Genomic DNA, 20,669 nt, shown 5'->3' with positions numbered 1-20,669 from the left:
GTGCGACAGAGACCACTTTCCCCGGCGCCTCTCTCCTTTACACAGGTTCCGGGAAACGCCGCTCTTCCTGGCACAGGGGAGGGCAAGAGGTTGCTGAGAGAATAAACACTCACTCCCCCCGGCGGGCCTGAGCTGCGGAGTTTGTCCTAATATCGGAAGGACAGGGACTGAGCTGTCAGATTGGGGGGCGGGGGGGGGTTTACCGTCAGGAACCCCCCCCAGGGGAGAGGTCACCATGAAGCCCAGTGAGGGGGAGATGCTGAGGGGTAAGTGCGGGCTCAGTGTGTGTTGATGGGGGTGAAGCTAAAGGCGGGGCCCGGCTCACTCACTCTCTCTCTGTCACTGTCGCTACAGGTGACCTGGTTCAGTTGAATGTTCCTATCATTCAGCAATCCTTTCACTGGGACTGTGGACTCGCCTGCTCCAGGATGGTCCTGCAGTAAGTGACACTCTCTTTTCCCCCCTCTATCCCTCTTTCCCCCTTTCCTCACCTCTCTTTGTCCCCTTTCCTCCCCTCTCCTCCCCTCTCTCCCTCTTTCCCCCTTTTCTCCCCTCTCTTCCCCCCTCTCTTCCCCCTATAGTTCTTGTTCAATACTTTGTTCTCTCTCACCCTCCTGTGTAAAGATATCTCCATCCTGTGAGTGATGAGGAATTCCAGACAGCCTGTTGGAGATTACAGCTCAGTGAAAGTGTCTGGACAATAGACCTGGCTTATCTAATGCAACAGTTTGGTGTCATGCACAAATTTTGCACACAGACACTGGGAGTGGATAAGGGCTATCGATACCAGGTAAGTTGATCATTACTGTTCCCCACATGCACTGAATATAACGGCAGGATCTAAATTTTAATCGATTTGCTGTACTCAGTCTTGTATCGTAGGAGTCACAAGAAAATGAAAGTACCAGTCAGGCCATCGTATCTGCAGTTATTGCTTAGTGCCAATTTCATGCCTCTTCCCATATCCCTCCAGACCATTTCTATCCAAATAATCATCCAGTGCCCTCTTGAATACCTCAATTCAACATGCATCCATCACATTTCTAAGGAATAACTTTTACTTCTCACATCTTTTCACTCCCTAGTTGCCTGGAAGGATGCAGCTCCAACAACACTCAAGAAGCTTGACACCATCCAGGCCAAAGCAGCCTGCTTGATTGGCACACACTCCTTCCACCACCAACACTCAGTAGCATCTACATACAATAGTGTACAATCTACAAGATAGACTGTAGAATTCACCAAAGATCCTTAGCACTTTCCAACCCACAACCACTTCCATCTAGAAGGGCAAAGACATGGAAACACTACCCCCTGCAAATTCCCCTCGAAGCCACTCACCAGCCAGACCTTGAAATATATCACCATTCCTGCATTGTCGCTGGGTCACAATCCTGGAATTTCCTTCCTAAGGGTATTGTGGGTCAACCTACAGCATGTGGATTGCAGCTGTTCAGGAAAGCAGCTACCTTTTCGAGGGCAACTAGGGACATGCAATAAAATGTTAGTACAACCATGGATCCCACAACTGAATTTAAGAAAAGCTCTTATTCTTTTTCCTTGTGCTGACAGAAAACTCGTGTTCCAGCTTTCCTTTTAGTAACACATTACCTCCATTCATTGCCTTCATGGTACAGACTCTTACTGGGCAATAGTTTCACTGGCAACCCAGTGCCCTTTCATCTTGCACTTGAGAAAGTGGGTATATTAGCATGGTGTCTGACTGTGTCCCCCTCCCATGTTCGTTGTTGAGTTGGAGTCCATAGGGCAGGAATAGAATCATCAATTGAACTTGTATTCTAAACACAAAGCTAAATGAGGGAAGAATGGAGCATGTAACAGATGAGACCAGGCACAGGCCATTCAGCCCCTTGAGCCTGTGCCATTCATGAAGATAACGGTTGATGTTGGCCTTCACTATAATATTCAAATAAAGCTTACTTCACAGTGATTGTGTGGGGAATGTCTGGTTAGAAGCTGTAGCATGCAAACTGATTCTGTTACAGGCTTGTACTTTGAAGGAAAAGTTTTAAATGAGACATTAAGAAATGGTCTAATTTAGTTTTTAAAATTTTATTTAAATATTAATTTGACACTAGTCGTTTTTATGTTCTTCGAAATGGTGAGTGGATTTGTTTTTGAAAAGAATTTTGAATTATTTGCTGCTTTATTGCAAAAACTATAGTGCAATGTTTACATGCAGAATCCCATTATAAGTTTTGATATTGCATAATTTGTGGATGGGGGGGTACCTAGGATATGGATATATCAATCTAGATATGTTTGTGCCACATTGGAGTATATGTCTAATTATTTCATAGGGCTCTGGAATACGATTTCTCCTTGAGAACTGACTTGCCCTTTCCTTTCCTCAGTCTTTCTATCGGAAACATTTTGAGACTGAAGAAGACCGGGTTAATCAACTGTTTTCTCGAGCTGAAGCAAATGGCGTTCATGTAGAAAAAAGGTAGGGAGCCAGTGTCTTGTGACCTGAGTTCATGGGAAAGACAGTGCCTGTTTACTTACAAGCTGCTGAGATTGGCCTGGGGATGGGTGAGGTGGTCAGCTGGATGTTTGGTTGATAAAGTGAAGGGGAAATTTTGAGAAAAGGGGAGAGCTTTACTCTGTCAGGAATCACAATTAAATTCAAATGTCAGAACTGCTAATTTCATATTCACCTGGTTTAATTACTTGACTGAAAAATAAATGAGGATACAAGGACTTCGGATAAACAGCAGATTATTTGCTTGTCAGAGCATTGTTCTCTGGTGGCTGCACCTTGTTTGCATGTATTTTTGAATTGACTTGTCAGGACATGTTGAAATACTACTCTGAGGCAACTGGGACTTGAACCTGGATCTTGTATGTTGACACTTGAGTATCTTGTTGGCTAGTTTCTAAAGGCTTTTATGTTGCACAGCAGCTCCAACATGCCTGGGTTCACAGTTTTCAATCTCTGTTCATTGGCCTGGTCAGCATAAGTAAATTGTGTTCTATTGTATGATGATGTTATGTTTGATTGGCTATCTGTTATTAAACACCTTTTATCAGGGGTTTAAACAACTTTATTTCTCCAAGTGCTTTTCTTGAGGGCTACTTTTTAATTTTTCAGAGGCTATTTTTCCCTGACTGGTCACTGCCACAATTGAGTTTTCCCAAGCATTCTGAGGGGGTTCAGGCATGAATTTTCCCACCTCCCTCATATGTTTTGAGCATTTGTTGTTAATCAGATTCTCTGAATAAGTACAAACACTTGTACCTTGTATCAAAAGTCTCCAGTTCAGTGCTCATTTCCCGTTTATCATGCTTATGTCCTGTTTCCATATTTGAATTGTGCTTGAATTGTGTTCCTGTGGTCTACCTGCTTCGAAGGCTGGATGCTACTATACCTCTTCGTGACATACTCACTGGGCAGTGGTTGGAAAGCATCATTTAACAATATGGATCTCCCTTCTCCACTGTCTTTGATGTTGGCATAGATTTAAGCAAGTATTTGGGATGGTGAATAACATGCTGGTCTTTATTGATGGAGGACAGGAATAAGGCAACTTGTTAGAATTTTACACAGTTTTAGGAGCACTGTGTATTAGGACTGATTCACTCAGTAGTGATGGTAGTATGGGAGAGTGTCTTTTGAAGATAATTTGAAAAGATTTGGTCTTCAACTCTCTTGAATTTTGAGGAATGATTCTGAAAGGGTAGACTCAAAGGTTCCCCACGTAGTGGAGACAAAACACAAGAGGCTCAAACTCGGGATAAGGGTCTAGCTTTTAGCAATGAGATAAGGAGAAAGTCCTTCGCTCAAAGGGTTATGAATCTTTGGAAGTCTCTATTACACAGGGTTGTGGCTGAGTGGGACATCAAATACATGGCCTCTTCTCCCTCATGAATTCTTGCTTTGAATAGTTCCCATCACCTGCTGCCTTTCTGGGCTGCTTTACTTCTAATGTCTTGTTTCCAAAGCCTGTTATATGCCGCGTGTCTTCTCTTTGTGTTCTTTCTGCTTTCCCTCACTGTCTGCCTATTCCCGGGGAATTTCTTTGAGAGATCCTGGCTGTTTGGCAACCCATAATATCATGAATCCATTCCACAAATCTGTGTGACCACTTGCGCAGCTATGTGTGATGCCTGTATTCCTGTCACTTAAATTAATGCATTATTCTGTTCTTGCTGCCACCCCTCACTCACTCTGTCTCCCAGTTGCTAACCGCCTCCGGCGTTCAATACTAACCTCCTCATTTCACCAATCTTTAATCTTTTGGACAAACTAAGCAACTCTCTCCCATGAACCACTTCATCATGTATCACAGCACAGACTTTCTCTTCATAAAGCTCCTAACATTACAGGTCAGCATTACTGGTAATTCCTATTAATGTATGAACTTTTATGCACAGCATGTATTTTTGATAATGACTTGCTTTCCACCACTCGTGCACCCCCTTGGACCTACACCATGGCCTGTGTAAGTATTTAAACCCTAAAGTAAATACAGATGTTTTATAGTTTTGGCTGTTCCTACTCATGTTAAGATGATCCACTTTCACTTCTTGCTTTCTATGAGCCATTGACTCACAAGCCGGACTCTAAATAAGAAATTTTCCCCAGTTGTTTCCTCTTGAGGGGATGTGTCCCTTTGAGCTGGCCAGCAATAGGCCACGGAAAGTTCCAAAGCAAGCGGGAGCCCCTGCTGATGGTGGTGACCGAACTTGATCTCACCCAGCAGCAACGTTAACAGTGACCACACCCCAAATTCTATATAACCTGCCAGCTGGGAACCTGGAGTAATGACAGACATTGTAGAGGAGCTGAGAGACATTTGAGCCAGAGATTGGGACCTTCTTAGTGCCACTAGGATTGTGTCTGTCTTTCATTGTTTCACGGAGGCTGTTAATCTGTGTCTGTCCCTGGAACAGGTCTGTCACCATTCAGGAGATCCAGCAGCACCTGGCTAAGGAGCATGTGGTCATTGTCCTGGTGAATGCAGTCCTGCTCGTCTGTGACCTCTGCTCAGCTCCGGTCAAGTTCTGTTGCCTCCTGCCCATTGGACAGAAATGTTTCTGCAGGAAGCCGGACTATCAGGGCCATTTCATCGTGGTGTGTGGCTACAACAGGAACTCGGGCTGCATCTTCTACAACAACCCAGCATATGCTGACAGTAAGTGAAGCTGAACAATCCACTAAAGGAACAAGGAGGATGCTCGAGTAACCTACGAGTAATAACAGTGTCAAAACCATTACCCCACTAATTTCACTCTTCTTTCCAGCCTCAACAGCAGTCATGAAACTGACTAGAGAAAAACCTTATTTTCTTTTTGTCTTGTGTAATAAGACAGTGTTGTTGATTAATAATTTCTTTGTCAGAACCCCCTAAAGAAGATTAATCATAATATGGAGACAGTAAGGACTGCAGATGCTGGAAGTTAGAGTCAATAAATGTGGAGCTGGAAAAGCACAGCATGTCAGGTAGCATCCGAGGAGCAGGGAAGTCCATGTTTCAGGCTGAAACCCTGTTGACTTCCCTGCTCCTCAGTCGCTATCTGACCTGCTGTGCTTTTCCAGCTCCACGTTTATTGACTTGATCATAATATAGTTTCCACACTGAGTTCTTGAGTGACAGTCAACATAGAGAATGGAGGCCATTCATTCCTTCAAAACGTGCTCCACCATTCAATATGATCATGGCTGATTATCCAACTCAGTCCCCTGTCCCTACTTTCTCCCCATATCCTTTGATCCTTTTAGCTGTAAGAACTAAATCTAACTCCTTGAAATTTGGTCTCAACTATTTTCTGTGGCAGTGAATTCTACAGGCTCCCCAGTCTTTGGGTGAAGAAATTTCTCCTCTCAATCTGAAATGGCCTACCCCATATCCTTAGATAAAATGTAAAATTAAATTGTTAAACTTAAAACCAATTACATAGGTATTGGGAAGAGTTGACTAAGGTGAATGGGAATTTATTTACAACATAATATTCAAAGTTTACAGTTCTTAAATAAAAATACTTTACATTGAGAAATAAAAACTCAGTTTAATAAATAATTAATAAATAAATTGCCTAAATATCTTTGCCAAGAACGGCAGTAAGCCTGAGGATTGGGACAGTTTTAGGACCCAACAATGGATGGCCAGAAACATTGCTGAAAGTGGGGGGAAAATAGAATGAGAATAAACTTGTAAGAAATTATAAAAATAATTTGTAAGAGTTTTAAATATATATGGTAATTGTAAAGTTGCCATTGTCCCAGAAATTATAGGCCTGCTCGCTCCTTAGAGAGATGACAGGTGGAGAGTTTAACCTGAGGGTCACCGTGCCTTGGGCAGGAGGTGTGTTTGAAAAGATGGGTCCTTCATGGTGACTTCAGCTGGTACAGGAACTGAACACACACTGTTGGCGTCAGTCTGCATCATATACCAGCCATCCAGCCAACTGAGCAAAACTGAGATGGAGGAGATACTAAACAAGTAATTTGCATCAGTGTTGACTGTGGAGAAGGATATGGAAGATAGAGAACATGGGGAAATAAATAATGACATCTTGAAAAATGTCCATATTAAAGATGAGGAGGTGCTGGACATCTTAAAATGCGTAAAGGTGGAGAAATCCCAAGGACCTGATCAGGTATACCCTAGAACTCTGTGGGAAGTTAGGGAAGTAATTGCTGGGATATTTGTATCATTGATAACCACAGGTGAGGTGCCTAAAGACTGGAGGTTGGCTAACGTGGTGCCACTATTTAAGAAAGATGGTGGGGAAAAGCCAGGGAACTCTAGACCGGTGAGCTTGACATCGGTGGAGGGCAAGTTGTTGCAAGAGAATCCTGAGGGGCAGGATTTAGATGTATTTGGAAAGCCAAGGACTGATTAGGGATAGTCAACATTGCTTTGTGCGTCAGACATTGTGTCTCGCTAACTTGATTGAGTTTTTTGAAGAAGTAATGACGAGGATTGAAGGCAGAACGGTGAACATGATCTATATGGACTTCAGTGAGGCGTTCGATGGGGTTTCTCATTGTAGACTCGTTAGCAGGTTAGATCACATGGAATACAGGGAGAGCTAGCCATTTGGACACAACTGGCTCAAAGGTAGAAGACAGAGGGTGGAGGTGGAGAGTTGCTTTTCAGATTGGAGGCCTGTGACCAGCAGTGTGCCACAAGGATCGGTGCTGGGTCCACTGCCTTTTGTCATTTATATAAATGATTTGAATGTGAACATAGGAGGTATGGTTAGTAAGTTTGCAGATGACACCAATATTGGAGGTGTAGCGGACAGTGAAGGTTACCTCCGAGTATAATGGGACCTTGATCAGATGGGCCAAAGATCCAAAGAGTGACAGGTGGAGTTTAATTTAGATAAATGTGAGGTGCTGCATTTTGGAAAGGCAAATCGTGGCAGGACTTATACAATTAATAAGGTCCTGGGGAGTGTTGCTGAACAAAGAGACCTGGGAGTGCAGGTTCACAGTTCTTTGAAAGTGGAGTCGCAAGTAAACAGGATGGTGAAGAAGGCATTTGGTATGCTTGCCTTTATTAGTCAGTGCATTGAGTATAGGAGTTGGGAGGTCTTGCAGCAAACAGGACATTGGTTAGGCCACTTGGAATACTGCATGAAGTTCTGGTCTCTCTGCAATGTTGTGAAACTTGAAAGGGTTCAGAAAAGATTTTCGAGGATGTTGCCATGGTTGGAGGATTTGAGCTATAGGGAGAAGCTGAATAATGCTAGAGCTATTTACCCTGAAGTGTTGGAGGCTGAAGGGTGACTTTATAGAGCTTTATAAAATCATGAGGGGCACAGATATGGTGAATAACCAAGGTCTTTTCCCCAGGGTAGGTGAGTCCAAAATTAGAGGGCATAGGTTTATAGTGAGAGGGAGAAGGATTTAAAAGGGACCTAAAGGGTAACTTTTTCATGCAGATGATGGTGCATGTATGGAATAAGCTGCCAGAGGAGGTGGTCGAGGCTGGTACAATTACAACATTTAATAGGCATCTGGAGAGGTACATGAATAGGAAGGATTTAGAAGGATATGGGCCAAATGCTGGCAAATGGGACAAGATTAATTTAGGATATCTGGCTGATACGGACGAGTTTGACTGAAGGGTCTGTTTCCATGCTGTACAGCTCTGTGACTCTAAGTCCAGCTCCAGGACTGCAGATTTTCTTTTAGATGCTGCCAAAAAGATTGATAAACGTCTGATTCTTCCAATATGCCCAAGTAATAAGAATGCGAGAGATGCTGTAACCACTTGCATCTCTCTTTTTAAAAGATGACAATAGTCCCTAGCAAACTATAGCTAATTCTGGATAGAGTGGAGAGATTAATGGAACTAAGGGCTGTCAAATTCCTCGACTGAGTGTTGTACAGTCTAGGATTTTAAAAGGGTTCTGGAAAAGTCCCTGTGATTTGGAAGTCAGCAAACATAATACTATTATTTGAGAAAGGAGGCAGAGTAAATGTGGAACTACAAACCAGTTAGCCTGACATCAGCCATTAGGAAATGGTAACAATGCACTTATAAGATCATCATATGATTAGGAAGTGGCAACATAATTTTATGAAATAGGAATTGCATTTGACAGGTCTTGTGTTGATATAGCTAACAGGCAGGATAAAGGGGACACCCAAAAGACATATGATAATGTGCCACACAAAAGATTATTGCAAAGACTGAGGGTCATGGTCCTGTAGGTAAGGTATTAACAACAGGACAGAAAATAGAGTAGAGAAACAGCTCATCTTCAGGTTGATAGGCTGTTACCAATGGGATACCATAAGGTTCATTGCTGGGGCTGTAACTATTTAAAGTTTATATTAATATTTTAAGTGAAAGGATCTGGTACAATTTATTTAAATGCAACCTAGGTGTGAAACTGCAATGCGGAGGATACAAAGGAGCATGGATAGGTTGAGGGTGAGCATGGAAGTGGCAGATGACGTACTGTGGGTAAGGAAGAATAGAAAACAGAATATTTTTAAACTGGCAATAAACTGTTAAATATTGGCAAATGAATAATGGTAATTTTAAAAAAATCTTTCATGGGATGTGGGCCTTGCTGGCCGAGCTAGCATTTATTGCAATCTCTAGTTGCCTTTAAGGTGCTTGTGAGCTGCCGCCTTGAACTCCTGCAGTCCATTTAGTGTAGGTAGATCCATTGAGAATTCCAGCATTTGACCCAGCGACTCCAAAAGAACAATAATATGTCACAAACAGATGTATCTGCAGCACACAGATTGGTGACGATGAGGTCAAGTAAGCTTTTCCCTCTTGTAGCACCTGCTGCAGGCCAAGACTTGTACTCTGGGCTGATGGTATCCCAAAGACAATCAGAAATGCTACTGCTGAGCCACTCTTGGTGATGGACATTGAAATCCCCTACCCAGAATACGTTTTGTACCCTTGCAACCCTCAGTGATTCCTCAAAGTGTTCAACATGGATGAGTACTGATTCATCATTTGATGGAGGGCAGTACATGGTAATCGGCAGAACGTTTCCTTGCCCATGTCTGATCTGATGCCATGAGATGTCATGGGGTGCAGAGTCAATGTTGAGGACTCCCAAGGCAACTCCCTCCTGACTGTATACCACTGTGCCATCACCTTAGCAGGGATCGTGATGGTGGTGTTTGTCTGGGAAATTGTCTGCCAGGTATGACTGCATACAAATGACTGTCATGCTGTTGTTTGACTAGTATGTGAGACACCCGATTTTGGCACTAGCCCTCAGATGTTAGTAAGGCTGTCTTTGCAGGATCAACAAGTCTGTTTGTTATTGTTGTTTCTGCTGTCAAGATCAATGCCAGTCGGTCCATCTGGTTTCATTCCTTTTTTTGTTTTTGACACAAAACAGTTTATAAATCTGAGTGCCTTGCTAGGCCATTTCAAATGGGCTTGTATGACAGTTGACATGGTTTCCTGGTCATAATTAAACTTCTAATTCCAGATTTCTGCCTTGATGGGATTCTAACCTGCGTCAGAACCAGAACATTACCTAGATCTCTGTATTACAAGTCCCATGACAATGATACTACACTGTCATGTCTCCTTGTAAGCTTAGCCTTTACTGTAAGGGAATAAAGTTAGACAAGTAGTAAACAGTGGGCAATGGCCTAGTGCCACTTGACAATCCAGAGACCCAGGTAATGTTCTGGGGAGATAGTAGGAACTGCAGATGCTGGAGAATCCGAGACAACAAGGTGCAGGGCTGGATGAACTGCTGTGTTCATCCAGCCCTGCACCTTGTTGTCTCTAATGTTCTGGGGACCCAGGTCCAATTTGAATTCAATGATAACCATGACACCAATTGGTGATTGTCTGGTTCACTAATGTCCTTTAGGGAAGGAAATCTGCCTTCCTTACCTGGTCTGGCCTATATGTGATTCCATGTGGTTGATTTTTGGGCACGTGCAATAAATAATGGGTAATAAGTGATGCCCATATCCCATGAAGGAATAAAATAAGGAAGTTTGCCGGCAATTGAACCTCAATGAGCTTGTTCAGGACAATTAATAGTAGCTTTTTGAATCTTGAGGGATGCTGGAATGAGGTGGGAATATTGGATTTGATGTATGTGCTCCGATCTGATCTGTGAAGATTGAGCTCAAGTCATTGAACTCCTGCTCCTATTTACTATATTCCATCCTGCTTACTGATCATCTCGGGAAGGTGAAAGGAGCTTGCATTTATGTTACCTCTTTAATAACATCAGGATGTTCCAAAATACTGAATGAGCTTCTTTTGAAATGTAATCATTTGCTGGAACTTTAAACTGAAAGAACTGTGGATGCTGAAAATCTGAAACATAAATAGAAAAAGCTGAAAAATCTCAGCAGGTCTGGCAGCTTCTGTGCAGAGAAAGCAGAGTTAATGTTTTGGATCCAGAGAAATCAGAGTGGAAAGAAATCATAGCTAACCCTTTGGATCCAGTGATCCCGGTGCTGATTTCTGTCCACAGATGCTGCCAGACCTACTGAGATTTTCCAGCAATTTCTGTTTTTATTTACTCTAAGTGTGCTGCCCTGAAAGTGGTGGGATTGTGCAGGGGAAGCTGACTCTCAGTGATGTGTGTTAGCTTAAGGATAAGTGGCAGTTGCTGAAATTCAGTAAAATCTTGATTAAAGAACTGGCCTAGTGGCAACCGTGAACCCACTGTCGATTGTACTGAAGACCCATAATGTCCTTTTATGGAAGGAAACTTGTTGTCCTTACCTGGTCTGACCCATGTGACTCCAGACCCACAGAAATGTGGTTGATTCTTAACTGTCCTCTGGGCAAACAGGGATGAGAAATAAATGTTGGTTTAGCCAGTGATGCCCCCATCGTAGTGAATGTATATAGTGAAAATGATGCCCAATGACTGGGAAACATTTACGTCCACTTGAGGGAGCCATTTCCCACCTAAGATAGGTATGTATTGAAACTGGGCAATGAGACACTTGCTGTCTTTTGGAAATGGTACTTGTGAAATCCAGGGAGAATTCATTTTCCCATCACTTTATTACTTTCATCAGTTCAAACCTTCTCAATAGTAGTTTATTGGAAAGATATTGGGGGAAGGAATTGACTGTTCAGTGATTTTCCCCTTTATGTTGTTTTACCTGCTCACATTCTTCTTTTAACACACGTCAATTCTCTGCAATCCCTCACTCCGTAACTAATTATTGTTGCCGTCATCCTTTTTAAAGGATGATTATTTGGTTTGGATTGCAGTTAGCATCAGCACCCTGAGCTAGGGGAGGTGAAGCTGTGTGTATCATATTGGCTGACTGTGTGCTTTTTAACTTGGCCGACGATCAGTCCATTCTAAAAGTGCTAGGCAACACTCTTGTCAATTCTAACCAGGCACATGGGCTGTCAGTCCCAGTCTGACATGATCCAGTAGCTTGAGCAGGAGGCGTGAGGAATAAAAACCAAAAAGTAGGGGTGAGTTTTGAGTTGAGCGTTCATTGATACTTGCCTTGTTTTTGCAGGAGTCTGTTGCACGACTGTAAGTAACTTCAACGAGGCCCGCATGAGCTATGGGACGGATGAAGACATCCTGTTTGTTTACAAAGATAGCTGATTGCAGTGTCACAGTGGATGGCCCTGACAGCATGTCAAACACGTACTACCTAAGGACACGAAATGGCGGCATTGCAATGCATTCCTCACTTTGCACAGTGCAAGTCTGATTTCTGTCACAGCACTGCACCCATTCCCTCTCCTTGTTTCCACCACAACTGATGGTTGCTGATTGAACAGAACCTGTATGTGACTCCTTTCCCCCTACAGGAAGCTTGCCGTGGAGTCTTCCTGGAAAGTCAGCTTCTGGAGAAAAATAACTTGTTCCAGCTTAGGAATCCATCAGGTTTCCATTGCCTGCTCAGCTTGATGCTTACAAACCACTCAAAACTCAACTGGTTTTAAATACCAGATTCAAAACTGTATGCTTCCATTTTTTAGACCTTCCTATAGAACTGAGGAGAGCATTAATTCTGGTAAATGTTTTGGGTTCATCTGCCAAAAGTGCTGCTATGTAATTTTTAGGGCTGGAAGGTGAGTACTACTGGGCACAAACATTCATGTAATTCTGTACAGTTACAGTCATTTTGTTGGTTGCTTTCTTGCTTTGCCCAGATGATCTTCAGTCAAACAGGATCAATCCTGTCTTGCAGTGAGGGTAACCAGATTTGACAAGTCCAGCTCAGGCCATGGGCAGGTTGAAATGGGAGCTGGGTATCCAGAATGTGAAAGCCTTGTCCTCTGCATTACAAGGTGGCACAGCCTAGGGCCTGCACTGTGCTGGCAGCCCGTAACCTCATTATGAACCTGAATTGTGGAGCAGTCTGTGGCTTGGTCTTGGTCTCTGTTGGAGAGTGAGAGCAGAACTTAGCGACTGAACCCACCTCCACTCGGACTGGGACCTCTATTGATCTGCCTTTCAAATAGGATTCTACATGTAAAATATTAAGTGGGAAACTGTGTTCGGAAGCTTTTTTTTTTTAAAAAGAATTATGTTCGGCAAAGAAATATCTTGAATTTTGTAAAGGAAGATCTGTCACAACCAATCTGCTTTGCAAATTTAGATCCTTCAAAAGATATCCCTGCCTCATAATGTGGAAACTTGTTGCACCTTAAAACATCAGAATCCCAGCTCCTTTTTCCCAACTCCTTCCCCAGTGGAGCCTCACCAGTAACCCCACCTCCCACCGTGCCAAAAAGGATTCCTCAACTTATGTAAATTTGGATTCTGACCCTATTGGTTAGTCTTTTAGTTCCAAAGCCTCACAGGAAGTGTGAATTTGTTCAGGCACATCACTAACACTGGGAACTGGTGATTAATCCGAAGTTTAGGCCCACAAGCCTGGGTTATTGATGCCGCTCATTTGCTCCCACTTCTGGTTCACGGTGTTCTGATCTATGTTTTCAATGCATTTATAATCGGGTTTATTTGAGTATCATTGCGTCTCATTAAAAAGTGATTTGATATGTATTCCAGACTGGATTTCTCAACCATTTTGGACAAATATCGAATTGTAATGGGCTTCAGTGAAATCCCAGAGAGAAGCTTAAGTGTTCAAGGAGGTCTCTGTCTGAGATGCTAATGGATTGTAAGCACTGGAATTCTACCTTCTTTGAGGCTCCACAGCTCCGTTTGTCCTAATATCTTTGCTTGGTGTCAAACTTTGATCTGATAGTATTGCGTAAAAAATGAAATGGGATTTATAAATACAACCTGTTAGGCAGTTTCTGGCTAATGGCATGAGCCCTACAAATGTGCAGCGCTGGGGGCTGCAGATACACACAATGTGTACAATTTCTAGGAAAAAGAGATCCTGTGTTACTGCAGCTTATACATGCACCATACAGTAAGCTGTGGAAACCTCAGCTGGAGTGCAAGGCAGCAGCTTGCTGTTGCAGTTTTAAATGTTTTCACGTGTTGAGCATTAATAGTTCCTAATTTTCTCAATCCATCACAAAAACAGAAATAGCTGGTCAAACTCAGCAGGTTTGGCAGCATCTGTGGAAAAAAGCAGAGTTAACGTTTAGACTGATGACTCTTCATCAGAACTGACTCTTCTGATGAGTCACCAGACTTGATTTCTCCCACAGATGCTGCCAAACCTGCTAAGTTTTGCCAGCAATTTGTTTTTGTTTCAGGTCTCCAGCATCTGCAGTTTTTTGCTTTATTTCCCTCAAACTATCTATTGTTTCTCAGCTCACTGTTTCCAAACAGGACATTTTCAGCCCATGATTGAGATATTTGTACTCGGGCATCTAAAATGACAGTAAAATCATCTCTGCCGTTGACTCTTTGCAGCTATTTGGTGGAAGGTACCAAAGCAAAAGAGTCCACCCCCCACCCCCTCGCCCCTTGCTAGTGGCATGAGAATTTACAGCAGAACCATATTCTGCATTCGGGGGGTGTAAAGTTAACCTGAGTGAATAAGTGGCACTGTGCAGCTGAATGATGAAAGACTCTGGGTGCCAGCAAGTAGCACGGCCACGAAACCACTCTAATGCAAGTTTAAAAATGACATTCTATTTGACCTTGACACTGATAAACAATATCTCCTCATTCTCCACATTGTCTGCATCCTTTGACACAGTGAACATACCATCAGACACAATACCGCCCAACAGTACTGTTTCTAATCATCCAGCTGGAGATGGAGGAACTCCTGTAATCACTTCCCACTTCCTCTGGCCTTCCCCAGGGACTGATCCTTGACATTCTATTACTTTTTAAACGCTACTTATTGGCACTACTACTGTAAGATATGGAATCAATTTCAATCTGTAAATATCTCTTTATTCCTCCCTCCTTTGATTTACCCAGTACTCAATGAGCTGTAATTTCCTCGAAGTAAATGTCAAGGTAAAAGCCATTACCTTCAGTTCAGCCCTAAGCTGTTCACTTGCTGCTTAATTCTTTCAACTCCCTAGTCATTGAGTATGTAGAACCAGCCTATTTGCATCCTGCATGTTCCTGACCTTAACTTGGCCCCATATCTTGAACCCAGACTATCTTATTTTCAGCATCATGCACTCTGCCTCAGCTCATCTGCTGCTGAAACCCTTTACAGGAGGTGAAGCAAGTGAGTGTTTTAGTGGTGGATGGGGTATCGAGCAAGCAGACTGCTTTGCTCTGGATGAGGTCAAGGCACTTGAGTGTTGTTGCTGCTGTGTTTAATGAGGAGTACTTAATGGAAGTGAGTTGCTTACTTCAGGCCTCTGACCTGCTCTTGTAGCCACAGTCTTTATATGGCTGGTCTAGTTCAGTTTTTTTTTTGTCACCGGTAACTCCCAGGATGTGGACAGTGGGGGATTCAGTGATGCTGATGCCACTGAACATCGCCTGACTTCCCTTCCTGCTGTCCTATTGTTAATAGTTCATGTTCTCTCCATGTTCTGTTTCTTTCCTCTGAAATTGCCATAATTTTTCCTGGAAAAAAAAAATGCTTGACCTGTCAGTCTTTATAAATTCTTTTCCTCTCAAATCCATGACAACATTACTCAAAATACCAAAATGGTTGGTACTAAATGTCACATTCTACGTGGATGTGACAAATCCTAAGATTCCGTCCTTGACATGCCTACAGCCTTTGATACAACTGACCCCACCATCCTCTTCTCATGCCTTCCACTGTTCTTTAATGGGGTGGCTACTCGTCTGGCTAGACAATCATTTAAAGTGGTTTCTCTTTCTGACTCTGCATATTACTTCTGGTGTTCTCCATGGATGTATTCCTGGATCCATGCTATTTCTCAATTACCTGCCCAGCTGCACCTCACCACCACTTCTCTTACCTCTCCACCACTTCTCTTACCTCTCCCCTGTTGCTCACTTGGTCTGACTATTTATTCAATAACCGGTACTGGATTACCAGAAATTTCTTGCATTGTGCCACATGGAAGACCAAAGCTTTGATCCCCACCTACAAGCCTCATTTCCCTGGTATCATGTCTTCCTGGCTAGCTGGAGCTAAATTGAACTTTCTTCAGTCCTGGTTTTGTATTTTACCCAGAGCAAGCTCTGGCCTTGTATCATTGCCATCATTGAAGGGGAGATGATGTGTTAGTGGTATTATTGCTGGACTGTTAATGCAGAAACACAGGTAATGTTCTGGGGATCCGGATTCAAATCCCACCACGGCAGATGATGGAATTGGCATTTGAACTTGATAAACTCTAATGATGACCATGAATCCAATATGGATTGTCAGGAAAAACCTATCTGGTTGATTAATGTTCTTTAGGGAGGGAAGCTGTTATCCTTACCTGGGTGATTAGGGATGGGAAATATACGCTGGTCTGGACAGTGACACCCACATCCTCTGAATGAATTTTTTTTTTAAAAATTGAAGGTTCTACTTCCACCTTGAACTAAGGAAGAAAGGGAAGAAGTTGAAATTAAAAGTGCCTATCTGAATGCACAAAATATTTATAAGATGTAGCAAAATATAGTGATTACAGGCCCGTGGTTGCACTATGACCACGTTTAGGAACTAGATATTTTGGGGTACTCGATTCTTTGAAAAGACAGACAGAATGGAAAAGTGGTGATCTGGGGGTTATGTCTGCTTATAATGGACCAGGGTGGGGTGGGCATAGTGTTGGGCTGCAAAAGTGGCAATTGAATCAGTTTGGGTTGAAAAAGATACAAGGGGCAGAAAAAAAAACACTGGTAGCAGTTTACAGGTTTGTTATCAATAGTTATGTGATTACCTGATGATTAATCAAGACATGAACTTCCAACAGCAACTACAATAATTGTGGGAGACTTTAATCTTCATACAGCCTAGTCAAATCAAATTAGCAATAGTTTGGAAGTCAATGAAATACGTTCAAGATAGTTTCCTAGAACAATGCATTGTAGAACCAATTACGGCAAAGGCTATTTGAAATGTTGTATAATGAGACAGGGTTAATTCATGATTTGATATAAATGGATCATTAGCAGAAGTGATTGTCACAGGCAAATTTGAAATTGAGTTCAAGTTGATCTACTTCAGTCTGAGACCAGACTAATAAAAATCTAAATAAATTGCACTCCCACATAAATTGTAACCTCTGATGTCCTCTTCGATTAATGTCCCTCTTTTCAACAAGACTCAACCAGCTGATCGACACCTCAAAAGACTTTGATTGGATTTCTGAGAAAAATATGCTGAGAGGCTGCGTTAGTTTTTTCATTTGCATTCTGTATTCTCAGAATCAGCATGTTAAGTAGTTAAAACCGAGGAGTTCTTAAAGTATTTAACATTTTGGTCAATGAGGAGATGTCTGTTGTTTCAATAAAACTGCAGATCTGCTAATGTGCCACCAGAACACGTTGGACTGTGGGTTTGATTGGCAGCTCTGAGATCCTTAGGTTTGTTATTGATTGCAGCTCTTTGACTCCTCAAGGTTTCCAGTAAAGGAATAGTATGGGGCATCACGTATCAGTTTCCTGTGCTCTGCTCAGGGAGAGGAATGAGAGGAGGAGAATCCAGTTATCATGGTCCATGTATGTGCCAATGACAAAGGAGATGGTTCTGCCTGGTCAGTATTAGGTGCTATTCATTAAATTAAGAAACAGAATCTAAAGATAATAATCTAATTATTATGAGTCGTGCAAATTTGCATAGGACAAATCAGATTAGAGAGCTGAAGGCATGATTTAAAGACTGGTGTGGGAGATGTGAGTTCCAGTTTGTAGAGTGCTGGTACCAATTCTGAGGAGTACAATGGTCTCTATCTGAACCACACTGGGACTGATGTTCTTACTGACTGTATAACCCCAGTGGACAGGATTTAAAACTAAATTGTGGGGGTAAGGGGTCAAATTTGGGAAGATGTGGTAAATCCAAAATTAGAGTCAAAGAGAAAGAAATTTAATACGGGAAATGATAAATGGACCATAGCAGGAAGGGCTAGAGAGTCCAAATCTAAGTGAACCAACAGATCAGAATAGACGATACAAAATAAAGACAGCTAAAACAAAATAGATGAAACAAGCACAAATCGAAAAATTATGATGTAGTAACCATGGCTGCATGGATGACAGGAAGCTAGGAAAAGGTGGAGGGGGTGGCTCTGTTGGTTAATCATGGTAATTGCATAATAAAGGGATGACCTATGTTTAGGATACCTGGATGTAGAAATGGTTTGGGTAAGAATGGTGTACAGGCCCCGTACCAGGGTGGAGTATAAAGGAAGAAATAATGAGAGCTTGTCAGAAACGCACAGCAATAATCATGGGAAACTTTAATTTACATATAGACTGGAGAAGTCAGATGGGCAAAGATAAACTAGATGACGTGTTCATAAAGTATTTTCAGGATAGTTTCTTAGAACAGTATGTACTGGCACCAACCAGAAAGCACATTATACGTGTTCTGGAGAAACTCACCAGGTCTGCCAGTAACTGTGGAGACAGAAAATGAGTTAACGTTCCGAGTCCAGTATGACTTCTTCAGGATTAGAAGTAAGTTCCGTGCACTGGGATGATGGTGACTTGGAGCCCAAGGAAATATCTGGTGTAAAATCACAATGACAATGCTTTGGATAAAAGGAAGTACAGATAGTTCTCCTATGACACTTATTTCGTTAATGCAAATTGGCTGTAACTCAATTGATGAATAGCGGATGCTGTTTGGATAACGCAAACTTTCTGCTGTACAGGTGTAGCGATTTCCCTATAGCACGAGATCACACAAGAACGCAACATCACATTATAGAAGAACCACCTGTAAGAAATAAAGATAAAATGTCTGATTGCATCAATACATCATCTGATCAAATATTGCGATTCTCTGATATTGTCTCCATGCTGTCTGTGCCCAGTAACATCACCACTCTGTGACTATGTAGGGATCAAAGTTGGGCTGCACTGCCTGAGCAAGTTCCTCAGCATACAACTCGTACCTTCCTGTCATCTGAGAAAACAAATAGGAAAGAGAGGTGTCAGGTACAACTGGATACAGCAATGTCCTACTTCAAGTGCTTGAATGGTTGAGCTTACTGGAAATTAGGAAATTTATTCACACCTCATATCGACAGTTTAGTGTTTCCTTATACCCCATTCCTCCTGTTGACACCCTTCATCCTCCTGCTACCACCTCATTGGTCAGTCATTCTGTCCTGCACTGAGAGATTGTTAAATGCCCAATTCAGCAGTACACGCTGAACCACATGGCCAATCCCCCTGGAGTATGAGGCACACTCTGATCAATGAGGGACTGTCTAACATGCAAGCCTTCATGTGTAAACTGGCTGTGTGCAGGCTCTTGTTGTTAGCAGGCTTCCTGAGTGAGACAGGGTTCTATCTGAATTGTGATAAAGCTGTTGAGTGGTCCATGGCTGGAAATGTAACATCACTGATCCCTTGATCCAACTAAGACCTTTGACTGTGATCCCCACAAATCATTTCTCCAAACAGATTCAGTCAGGTCCAGAGAACCAGCCTTAATGTTAGAACTCATTGTTTACAGAGGTTCCCAGTCAGAAAAGAAGGCAGCAAGGACAAAAACAAAATCTAAAAAAGGGAATAAGAAAAGTGATAGGGTGAGAAACCAAGGACAAGATTCAAACAGGGCTATTGAGAAAAATGAGGAGGAGACAAACACTGTTAAAAGGACAAGCTTAAAGGCTTTGTGCTTTAATGCACAGAGCATCTGCAATAAGGTGGATGAACTAATCGTGCAGATAGATGTAAATAAGCATGATATAATTGGGATTATAGAGACATAGCTGCAGGATGACCAGGGATGGGAACTGAATGTCCCAGGGTATTCAATATTTAGGAAGGACTGCCAAAAAGGAAAAGGTGGTGGAGCGGCATTGCTGGTTAAAGAGGAAATTAACACAATAGCGAGAAAGGACATTAGCTCTGACAATGTGGAGTCTGTATGAGTAGAGTTGAGAAATACCAAGGTGAAAAAAGACATTAATAGGTGTCATATATAGATCCCCAAACTGCAGTGGTAATGTTGAGAATGACATTAAACAGGAAGCTAGAGATGCATCTGATAAGGGAATATCGGTGATTGTGGGTGATTTTAATCTGTACATAGATTGGGCAAATTAAATTAGCCACAATGCCGTAAAGGAGGAATTGCTGGAGTGTGTAGAGGAGGAATTGCTAGAGTGTATACAGGATGGTTTTCTTGACCAATATGTGGTGGAACCAACTAGACAGCAGGCCATCTTAGACTGGGTGCTGTGTAATGAGAAGGGGATCATTGCCAATCTAGCTTTTCAAGACCCCTTGGGGAAGAGTAACCATAACATGATAGAATTTTTTATCAAGATGGAGAATGAGGTTGTTGATTCAGAGACTAGGGTGCTGAATCTTAATAAAGGAAACTTCAAGGATATGAGGTGTGACTTGACCTTGATAGATTGGGGAGAGTTACTTAAAGGGATGACATTGGCTAGGCAATGGCAAACATTCAAGGAACGCATGGGGGCCTATAAATCCCCAGGTCCTGATAATCTACATCCCAGAGTAGTTAAGGAAATAGCTCGAGAGATAGTGGATGCATTGGTGGTCATCTTCCAGGAGTCTGTACACTCTGGAACAGTCCCTGCAGATTGGAAGGTGGCTCATGTCAGTCCAATATTCAAAAAGGGAGGTAGAGAGAAAACAAGGAATTATACACCAGTAAGCGTAACATCGGTTGTGGGGAAAATTCTTGAATCTACTAT

The 20,669-nt window shown here is 42.3% G+C and overlaps 2 protein-coding genes across 4 annotated transcripts in view; one reads left to right on the top strand and one right to left on the bottom strand.

Annotated features, from left to right (window-relative positions):
- The first annotated feature begins 100 nt into the window (after positions 1 to 100).
- On the top strand, positions 101 to 13,470 carry gucd1 (guanylyl cyclase domain containing 1). The gene is made up of 6 exons (XM_020515291.2): positions 101 to 266; positions 355 to 439; positions 625 to 790; positions 2,376 to 2,467; positions 4,915 to 5,156; positions 11,969 to 13,470. The coding sequence occupies exons 1-6, from the start codon at positions 236 to 238 to the stop codon at positions 12,058 to 12,060; spliced, it is 708 nt and encodes a 235-aa protein (XP_020370880.1). The 5' UTR covers positions 101 to 235; the 3' UTR covers positions 12,061 to 13,470.
- A 3,273-nt stretch (positions 13,471 to 16,743) lies between these two features.
- Positions 16,744 to 20,669, bottom strand: part of upb1 (ureidopropionase, beta) — a 129,945-nt gene continuing 126,019 nt past the window's right edge. For 2 of the 3 annotated variants that reach the window (XM_048611786.1, XM_048611788.1), the window contains one exon: positions 16,744 to 18,898. In XM_048611786.1, coding sequence (XP_048467743.1) covers positions 18,812 to 18,898 — 87 coding nt within the window. In that variant the 3' untranslated portion in view covers positions 16,744 to 18,811. The remainder of the gene's footprint in view (positions 18,899 to 20,669) is intronic. The other variant, XM_048611785.1, reaches the window with a different exon arrangement.

The sequence above is a fragment of the Rhincodon typus genome, chromosome 24 (assembly GCF_021869965.1).
Source record: "Rhincodon typus isolate 14 chromosome 24, sRhiTyp1.1, whole genome shotgun sequence".
Classification (NCBI taxonomy): domain Eukaryota; kingdom Metazoa; phylum Chordata; class Chondrichthyes; order Orectolobiformes; family Rhincodontidae; genus Rhincodon; species Rhincodon typus.
This window is presented reverse-complemented; position numbering and strand designations above follow the sequence as displayed.

What these genes read in the sequence shown, in the direction of transcription:
- gucd1 (XM_020515291.2), top strand. Translation starts at nt 236, where the DNA reads ATGAAGCCCAGTGAGGGGGAGATGCTGAGGG. An exon ending in TGCTCCAGGATGGTCCTGCA is followed by an intron (nt 440 to 624) that starts GTAAGTGACACT and finishes TCCTGTGTAAAG; the next exon opens with ATATCTCCATCCTGTGAGTG. An exon ending in CAACCCAGCATATGCTGACA is followed by an intron (nt 5,157 to 11,968) that starts GTAAGTGAAGCT and finishes TTGTTTTTGCAG; the next exon opens with GAGTCTGTTGCACGACTGTA.